The 10,617-nt window shown below is 36.5% G+C and overlaps 1 protein-coding gene across 6 annotated transcripts in view; it reads right to left on the bottom strand.

Moving 5' to 3' along the window:
- Window positions 1–756: 756 nt before the first annotated feature.
- Window positions 757–10,617, bottom strand: part of FUT9 (fucosyltransferase 9) — a 106,351-nt gene continuing 96,490 nt past the window's right edge. For all 6 annotated transcript variants that reach the window (XM_058020453.1, XM_058020448.1, XM_058020451.1 and 3 more), the window contains one exon: window positions 757–9,853. In XM_058020453.1, coding sequence (XP_057876436.1) covers window positions 8,766–9,845 — 1,080 coding nt within the window. In that variant the 5' untranslated portion in view covers window positions 9,846–9,853 and the 3' untranslated portion in view covers window positions 757–8,765. The remainder of the gene's footprint in view (window positions 9,854–10,617) is intronic.

The raw sequence follows: 10,617 nt of genomic DNA, 5'->3' as shown, positions 1-10,617 counted from the left end.
CTCAAGATGATGATAAGTTTGCTTTAAGTAAAGGGCAAGAGTTAAATAAACTTTTAAAGAATGTATCCAAATTAACAAAGGTTTGTTACCTCAGAAGTAAAGTACATTTTCCTGTCTGATAGAAAGGAAAAGGTTCTTTGAAGACCCCTAACCTATTCTTCAATGTGCACAGCAGTCAGACATGATATTATGTCTTGGATGACCTGCAATTTCTGTGACCAGATGATCTCTTCTACTGGAAATACTGCATTATTTATTACATTTATTTCAGTGGCAGCTATTTCCATTGTTTGCATAAATATTTAGAAATAAATCTGACACCATTGTTTTAACCATTTGCTATTTTAGATACAGTTAATCTCTGCAAATGTGGGTTATTTGTACCGTAGATAAAGCAATGAAATATGACCATTTACAAATAGTAAATTACTATTCCACTCCTCAGAAAAATTTTAAAGATCATTGTTAAAAACAAGGCAAAGTAATCTTAATTACAATTTCATATTAATTCATCTGTGCTGGTTGCTGTGCATAGTAAACTCACATGACAGTCTGTATGAATTCAGTCTGACCTTGAGCATTTACAGGAATTTCATGTGCAACAGCTTAAAAAGAACCAAAATTCTGTTTGTGAGGTCTCTGCCAGAGGTCATGGTTATGAGTAGCAGCAATCTTCAGATCAGGCTTTTCATGAGAAGTACCACAAGAAGAATAAGTGTGACATCAGACCTATAAAATAATGATCAGAGACTATGGTACACTTGGAATGTTCTCTTTTTATTTTAAATATACCTATTACAATATTTTGTTAGGCTTATATAGAGCACTATTATTTACATGATTCAGTGTTTATCCTTTAGGGAGAATTCCAGTGCTCAATAAATAAGAGTCAATGAGCTGCTTCTTAACCACCTTGGAATCAGTGTTCTGAATTATTAATTTCACATAAATGGTGAAAGTCTTTGAAATAATGATGGTTACCTGTAGTTTCATTCAGTAGGTATCTTCAGTCTGCAGTTAAATTATGTTGAAGACTCTGAACATAGCTATAGGTAATCAGAAGAAAGTTCAACAACAACATCATACTAAAAAAATACCACAAAACATCAGTGGTTGGTTGACCTCTACAGTTTCCAGATGCATCTCAGGGTGATGGTAGTGTTCAAAGGGAAGAAAAAAAAACAGTTTTTGGTAGACTCCCTGATATAAAATGTCTAGATCATGGGGCAAAATATATAATCACTAATAAATAAAAAATACTCTTTTTACAATATCTTTCAACATGGCATCTTAGAACGTGCCTGCAGGTAAGAATGGTTTCTATTATTTTAATTAAGATTCAATTTGCTGGGGTTACTCTTTCTTACACATGAATTTATGCATTATATATATATATACTATATAAAACACATAAAAGTTGTCAGTACAAGGAATATCACTACCTGGGAACATGAAGAAAGGGTTCCTATCAGATCTCACTCAGTGTTATGGGTACAAGTTCAAATGTAAAAGAAAGGGACTTTGGTCCTGATCTTGCACTAACACAACAAATGCAGTCCCCACATGTTTCTGTGCACAGAACTTACTCTCCCTGCTGACGTTGTCCCAGTCCTGCCTCAACAACCACCCCATTTCCATGTGACCCATCACAGAAACTGAGTTTGAATCAGGACAAACACCTTGTTTATTCCCCTTAATCCTCATTAATATATCTCAGAGGTAAAATCTATGGCACATTATTTAAGTGACTGAATATCTATGACATTCAGCTATGGCACACAGTTTTGTTTCCTCAACATACACAAAGACAGCAGGGAAATGCAGCTTGTAACTACCGGGCATTTATCCTAGAAAATGTGACATTGTCATCATTATTGGACTAGAAACTTATGTTTATTGACAGTGTGCCCATTTTTCAACAAAACATCATTGATTTTAGTAGCATTACAGTTTGGCAAAGAATAGTTTCTGAATTATCTCTGTTACAGATTTGAATCTCTGGCACATTTAAGACGCTCACCCACCTATTCAAATAATATTTTAAAGCAAAATTAATGTTTGATATAAAATAACAGTTGTGTTGCAAATGTGGAAAAATAGTCTAATAAAAATAAGTATAAAAGTGATCTCAGATTTATGAATATGTTTCATATAAACAAGTCCAGGTGAATTATCTGTGTTAGAAATGGCCCTTCACAGGCTGTGTCACAACAGAACATCACATTTTTCACAGTTTACAATAACACAGTTAGATTCACAATGTAATGACACCTTATATCAGAAAAATAGTATTTTACAAACTATACATTTGGCATCTATTTTTAGATTTTTTTTCTGTTTCTTTTTCCGGTTCCTTTTTTATTTTTTCCTTTTTTTTTAAATTTTCTTACAAAATAGTGCAAAATTACAGTGCGTTAATAGAAGATTTTGTAAATCCTAATAAAAAGTCAGTATACTTAACTGTGTTGTTCATTCACTGGAAACAGTTTGGCACATTAGGATTTTGTATAGATGGAAAAGCTTCTCACTTCTTTTCAGTGTGTCCACAGATTCTTTAATTCAAGGGAGTTAACTTTCCAAAGTTTTTAATCTCAGCTCGTATGAGTGTTACAAAGCAGCAAAGAAAATGTAGGTTTTGTAATTAATTTATTTGCCAAATAGCATATATCAGGCTGGCTTTTCTTATGATGTTATAAAGAAATGGATTGATGGGAACATTTTATGTCTGGTGACTGCTAAAGTGCTTGTTTATAGTTTCAAGGTTCTGTAGGAAATTTGTCCCAACTTTATATGTATGTGTTGGTTTACCATATATCTTTCAAATTTTGCTATCAAACATGTTTCTATGTCTGAATCCAACTAGGCTATATCAATCCAGGGGGATAAAGTTTCATCAAATCCTCTTTTCCACTGGACCAATTCATGATAAAGAATAACTATCAGCTGCTTTTGCTGTCAATTTGCAATGATTAAATTGTTTTACTGCTAATTAATTACTTAAGAATGTTAATGAGAAGTTCCCCCAAGCATCAATAATTCATTTGCACAGACTGGCACCACACCTCAAAAAAAATGAAAATTCTCTTATTTCTTGGAACAGCAAAGTTTTCTGCATTCTCATAGGCAGGCAGGGCACAGGCTACAGGAGTGAGAGTGTCTTAAGCCCCGCGGGGAGCGTGCCATGAAATGCACAGAGGGTGTCAGACGAGTCTCAGCTCTGTTCTTTGCCCTCCTTGGCTGAAAGCAGCAATGCAAAACCTGCGACCACAGAACCACCTGCTAGAGGCTGCCAGCAGTGACCTGTGCCAACCAACTCCTAATTCAGGCTGTTAACCTGGGGGGGAGAGGCTCTCTGCCACGTGAGCAAAACTCTGAGATATTCACTGCACAGAGGCTGTTGCTTTCAGTCAATTGGTGACACTAAACATTGCCAATTAATTACATTTGCAATGGAGTAATGAAATTACTTCCTCCAGTATGAAAACTGCTGGATGATGTCTCTAGGCTAAGTTATTTCTCTCAAGCTGATGATTTTATCATCTGTATCACCCTGTAGCAATAGTGCCATGAATTAAAATTGCCACTGCATGGTTTATTTCATCAAGTTATTGGTATTTCTGTACCTTTTATGAGCATCTCTAACCAGTATGCTTTTTACATTGATTTTTTGAATGTAGAATTGTCCATAGCACTAACTACATATTCAAAAATTAGAAGGGAAATATCCATGAATAAGACAGGCATTTTCTACCCAAGCCATTTCATCCTTGGCTCAATCCTTTGTTACTAGCATAGGAATCTCCCAAATCACCTGCTAACTCTGGTAGAAGATTTGCCCAAGCAAGAAGCAAAAGATAAAGGTGAAATAGCTATCTTGTATGAATCATATTGATTGATTTCTAACATTTTAAAATCACTTTTAATAAAAACAAAAATGCTAAAAGAGAACTGTCAGCCAAAATTAATGAAAAAGCCCACCAGCTGGTAGGTGGGTATACAAATACTTCCCCTGGACTCTGTTCTCAATAACTCACTAGTTTTGACCAAGGAAACACTTGAGTATTTGTTAAATTTTCACTGCTAGGTTTAAATAGGTCAGAAGCCGACACAGAGACACCTCTTGTTCCGACTTTGCACACACAGTGATTACTCACAGTCTCACCTAGAGTGAACCAAATACTTTCCTCAGAGGAAAATCAGGTGTGGCTGAGACTGACTCTCTGTAGGGCACAGTGAGTCCAGATTTCAGGACATGACCAGGTTTTATGCTTTCATCCTTGGACAGGCCTTGAAATACTATCTCAGCATCCTCAGCCACTCTGGCTCCCTCAGTCACATGGAAATTCAGTGACCCTGCACAGCACGGGCAGGCTGTAAGCTGAGGCGCTGTGCTCAGGGGATGGCCTGAGGAGGTGGAGGAGGAGAAGAGCTGGGCCAAGATTTATTGGTTAGACACCAAATCAGAACTAATCAAAGGCTTTAATTGTGGACTATTCACTTTGTACTCAGCCAGTCTTTACTCTCTTAATGATGAGAAAGAGGCATGACGCAAAAGAGGCTGCACAAGTTGGTCTCTGATGTCTATAGAGTGCACACTTTGGCACAATTCCTAAAGGCAATGAAAACATATTCTCTGGAGCCCCAGTGCATTAAAGCATTTAAGATACTTATAAAATTAAGCACACACTTAAGTCTCATTGTCATCTGCATATCCTTAATGCCTTTTTGTATTGTGTCCAGAAGGTGTTGCTGCATGAGGACTTATAAATCAAATAAGAAAATAGGAATAAAGATCCTTGAATCTAGATAAGAAATAGAATTATCTTACTGACAAACCTTTCTCTTCTCCTGAATGTTACTCTGCATCTAATAAAAAATATAATATAAGGCTAACAGGAGTCCCATTCTTGAATAAAAAGGAGAAGTTATTGGTTACTTAACTGCTTGTTTAGAGACGGCAGAAAATTATGTGTTTTTTTAAAGCCTGTGGGTTTTTTTGAGAACAAACCAATGAGTGTCCAGAGAGAGCAAGTAGTCCCTTATTGTGTTCAGTGGTGTCCATTCCCCATGTCTTGCTCAGCCTGCATGAACTCTACAAAGCCCCACATTGATGCTCTCTCAGTCCAACTTTCATTTTATTTGATCTGTTTCTTAAAAGACAAATATGTTGCTGGATGTCTCACTCAGGCTGCTTGCTCACTGTGGTGTAGACACATGGAATGAGGCACTCAAAGAAACTGGCAACAGGATTCACTAAGGAATGGGGATCTCATACTAAGCAAGATCTGCTGTGGCAATTGTCTATGAAATTAAAGGAAAACTGCTTTAGAAGGATCTGCTGCCAGTTTTGTCTTATACCTGTCCACATTCAGTGGGGTAGCAATGCATGTTCTGTTAGTATTTTATCTGGTTTGGGTCTTATTTTCCACACTGAGAAAAGCAGTAGTGTTGATAGCTCAATGTATGACAGAGAGCCTAAAAACATCCAAGGCAAGCCACTGTAAAACAAAGAACGGTGATTACCCTCTGTCTTCATTAACTGCAACGCAAGATTGTTGGGGGCTAGCAAACAAAAGAAACTAAATGTCTGAAAGAAATTTCTTGAGAAAACAGTTGGGACTGGTGTGATTTCCCAACTTCTAGTTCACTTTTTTTAGGTAATTATCTTCTTTTGCCAGCGGTACCAAAGCACAATACCTATTTTGTCTAGTCCCTTCCACAGTTGCCTAAGTTTGCTCCTTTTCTTTCACAGTGATTTGTTATTTGAGTGTCTGTTCTTGCTGCCCATGTAGAGTAGATCACAAAAGAAGCACAGACCTCACAAAGCTGAATGTCAGATAGAGACTGGGAGCAGCCTTAGGTGAGTTAAGCGTCTAGGTCTAGGTAGGCAGCCTTTGTGCATGCATTGAGCACAGATGTTTTGTATCCATTGCTTCACATCATTTACTACATAGGCTGAACATGCCCAAAATTGCTTCATCTTCTGTCAGCAAAGATGTTTCCATCCAGAACTGCTTAAGACCTGATACTTGCAGATCACCTTAAAATCTTCATAATAAATTGGCTCAATTTTGTTCCAGCACTTACTCTTCAAGAATGCCAGTGAGGCATTAGGCTCATGTATATTTTTTAGGACTTGGTAGTGATTCTTATGCATAATTCTGAATTAGATTTCTCTCCTGTTTTATTAATCTTTGAAGCAATTTTAGCAATGTTTCCTGAATGAAATATATACAAGCCTTGTGTGGACCTTTTCTTCTTGTGAAGAGAATAACACTCTTCACTCCTTCCAGTTCCATCAAAAGACTTTCCCATTTCTTAAAATTCAGCCTAAGATTAGCCATGCTGGCTGGATCTTGTGCTTACAGAGGTAAAGACATTACTTACAGGATTAAAATTCAGAGTATATTGCAAAACTTTCCTGTGTAAACACTGACCAATATTTCACACTTCATATATCTTATATATTCTTACTTGTTATTACTATAAGGACTTAGCTGAATTTGCTGCCAAGGAACCAGTCTGAATGCACCCAAGGTCTTCTAACACGTACAGCAGCGCTCACAATCTGAAGTGAGGGATGGTTGTACACATTCACCTCTCATTGAGGTTAATGCAAAGGACTTCCAAATTCCAGCACTGAGGGAATCAGGTCATTCAGCCAAACCAGTGGTATGTTCAGTCACTGAGAATTTCACAGTCCTCCTGAAAACAAAATGTTATGATGTCCCATAGGACAGACTAAAAGCTAAAGAAACTTGCCTTCAAAATGATAAGATACTACTTATATTACATCAGAAGTTTGTTTTTCGAAGACTCAGTTTCCTTGTATTGCATTAATGTTCAAGGTAAGCTTATCTTGCTGCATACTAAAATGCTGGTGAGTTTAGGTGATTCACAGTATATTGAAAGCTAGCTGGATCAGAATACAGCTTTTGAAACCATAGGCAGAGCAGAAGTGATTCTATAACTTTTTCATGGGGTTTTGAGTTCTATAAATTTAATTAATTACTCTTATAGCCTTTTGTGTTTCTATTCCAGCCTGTAATAAGTCCCACTGTCTTTTGCTAAATATTTATAATTTATCTCTCATTTCCTTACTGCAGCAACTTTTTTGTCTGCAAATTTAATCTCAGTTACTTGATTAACCACTTTGCTTGACCAGGGTCTTATTCATCTCACAAGCAGAAGTCTTTCCAGTTTAACTTTTTTCTTTTTTTTTTTTCCAGTACCAGGTGTGATTTGCAGCACTTTGACCTGAAAATCCAAGCTGATTTGCTGTCATTTGGTATTAAAGTATACCCATACATTTATGCCATTAAACCAACCTTGTACATATGAATATATATGGCAATCAGAAATTCGTCTTAGCTGAGAGAAAGAAGTAGTAAAATCAAATGATACATGTTTGAAGTAGGCATCTTAAAATTATGACAACCATCAAAATTTTTTGGTTTTGTTATTAGAGCAAATTTGATACTTAAAAACCTACTTATATTATCAAATATTGATAGCAGTTGTTGCTCTGAAGAGTTCATTTGTAATACCTCTCATACACAATATTTTCAACCCCCCAAATTTATTAGCTTGGTAAGTTGGAAGTTTATATAGCATCATAGCTTATTTACTGAATTTCAGCAAATTTCTCTCAGAAAATTGACTGCTTATTAATTTTTCCCGCACTTATGTGTCATAACATCAAGTTGTCCAGCTACAGTTAAAATTCAACAGATCTTTACAGAATTGAGAGGAAATTCACTATAATTCAAGAAATTATATGAGAGAGCTTTCTAAAATTTCTCAGCAAAGTGCTTCTAAAAATCCATTATTACCAGCTGAATTCAGTGCATAAATCTGATGTAATCAAACATCTTTTTAAAAATCTGTTTATTTCAGTGGAACACTACTTAAAGCCCTGGTTCAGATGAAAAATACTTGAGACATATTGAAGGCCAAGGGTGTGCTGTGTTTGAATACACTCAAAAATTTGATGAATCTGGGTTTTGGTCACCAGGATTGGTCATTTTCTCTAAATATGACTTCTCTTTTCTTCAGAGGGTAAGAAGAGACATATTCCTAAATCAACCAAATGGGACCATTTGTTAGGAAACCTTTTTAGAAACCAAGACTATCCACTATTCTAATACGTTTAAAAAGCTATAGTTCTAGGTCCATTACTCTTAAAAAGGGGGCAATTAATCACACTTCCATTATGTTAGGCATTGTACTCGACTGTGCTCTTAAATGCAAGATGAACATATGAAACTTTGCTGTCTTTTGAAGTGTTACACACATTTCTATCTGGAGCAACAAATTATGTTCTTAAAATTTTCTCTGACATTTAAAAATTGTTTCCTCATTTTCCAAATAGGTTAAACAACAAAGATAATGGTAAAAATAAAAAAAGAAAATATAAAAATGACTACTTCAAGTGAAAGACTGAGACATGTTTCACAGAAAATGTGGAAAATCTTGTTTTAAATTTATAATAAGCAATCAAATACTCTTCAGTGCACATAATTAGTATATCTATTATAATTTGAAACTGAGTACTGATGACTGCTGCTGCTGATCTTTTAAAATCTCTTACAAAATATAAATAGGATAGCCAAAAGAGAATAACTGATAAACCATGATGTGAGATTCTCTTTTCCTTCCTTTTTTTTCACTTTTCCTCTCCTCTCCACTTGGACTGAAGTCCTTTCTGGCTTCTTCAAAAAAATGCACACAAACACCCACACACACCCACCCCCCCCACACACAAATTAATTCCAAAACCATTTTTCTAAATTTCCAATGGATTTGTATTCCTGGTGTCTTTTCACGTGATCACAAGCAAGACACGCATGTGATTCCCAGAACCTAGGAAGATGCACTGAAAAATCCTTCTTCCAGTTGAAATAACTAAGATACATCTTATTATTTTTGTCAAGCATCAGAAGATATTCTGCCAGCTCTCTGGGGGAGAGAAAATCTTCCACATGTATGAAAGAGTCTGCTGGAATGTAATTCTCATAATTTTCTCTGGAAGGGCCCAATACGACTGGTACTGATCCAGCCAGGAGAGCATTGTAGAGTTTCTCAGTAATGTAATCTTTGTGGATTGAATTTTCAAAGGAAAGGTAGAACTTGCAGGTGGAGATAGTTGGAATCAGGTTTTTGTCATTGACGTAGTCTCCGAAGGCTTGTCCGTAGGTGTGGATTTCAATGTATTTGCTGAGCTCGTTGTAATACTTGACTCGTGCGTGCTCAGGGTTCCAGTTACTCACAACCCAACAGACCAAGTTTTCCTTACTTGGTACTTCAAATGTGAAGGAACTGGTGCCAACCATCATGAAGCCATAAGGCACCTGGATATCTGAATCACGCCGGTAAGTCAGGGTCAGGTTAAAAAGGTGTTCAATGCCGCTCTTTTGTGGAGTATGAGTTGGAGACTCCAAGTTCATCCAAATCCACTTCTGGAATGGTGGCCTGGCTTGCTGAGGTAAGTTGGCCAGATCCCAGCTGATGTCTCTGTGATGAATGAGGACAGCGTGGGATCGGTTATAGAGCGAGCGGTCAATGGTCAGATGACACCCGGGGATGTTGAACATCGTCTGGCAGGACGTCAGATCGAACGTCTGACCAAATGGCCAAACCCAGATCAAAACAGTAGTTTCATTGAGATTATCAGTTTTGGAAGAAAAGAAGTTCTTCATTTTCAACACTGAACTGGCTGATTCTATAGGACCAGAAATCCAGCTATTTGTTGGTTTGATATAAATCAATATAAATGCCATGAAACAACCAAGGATAATGAAGATAATAAAAAATGGCCGGAAAATTCCTTTAGATGTCGATGTCATAATTTGCTCTGAGAAAAAAAGAGGAAGAGAAAGAGAGAAAATAATATCAGGTATTAAATTACATATATATGTCTTGTTAAAATAATCAGACATCACAATAGGTAGAACTTCAATAACACTGAACTGCAACCTCAGAAATTTCTATTGAATGGAGAGGGCATGGTCTCTTGCACTCTGTGACAAAGTGACATTATTTCTCTTCTTCACATTAAAAGCTCACTGACAAAAGCAAGATTTTAATATGTCTCATACTTGGTGAATCAGTACATATCGAGAAATTTTTTTGCTCAGAACCTAGGCCAAGCATTTGGAACACAGAAGACAGAAAAAATTATGCTATAATTCTATCCCTGTGTCTGGATAACATAAAGGATAACATGCTGCAGATTTGTTACATTTGTATTTGTGTGAATGTGGAGGACATAGGATTAGAGGATTGAAAAAGGAGGGGTCTAGAACTTTAATTGTGTGATCAATAAGACTCTTATTAGAAAACTATTTCGTGTCTGGTGGCTACATAGGGATGAACATTCGTGCCTTCTCCAGGGGACTCCTAAAATACCTAGGGGAGGAAGCACCAATAGAGAGTTTCCCTATGCAGCCACATATCTCACATATTTCCCACATAAAAAAAATAAAGAGAAATTAATATATGTTCTTGTATATTTCATTATGTTTTTATGTGTTAAAAATGAGGAAAAGTAGAGATATGCTGCATCGTTATGAGGCATCCTTTTTTTTCCCATGGGGAAATAGGGCTGAGAAGTTCATA

This window comes from Melospiza georgiana, chromosome 3 (assembly GCF_028018845.1).
Source record: "Melospiza georgiana isolate bMelGeo1 chromosome 3, bMelGeo1.pri, whole genome shotgun sequence".
In the NCBI taxonomy this organism is placed as follows: Eukaryota; Metazoa; Chordata; class Aves; order Passeriformes; family Passerellidae; genus Melospiza; species Melospiza georgiana.
The sequence above is the reverse complement of the archived record's forward strand: the minus strand, read 5'-3'. Positions and strand labels throughout refer to the sequence as shown.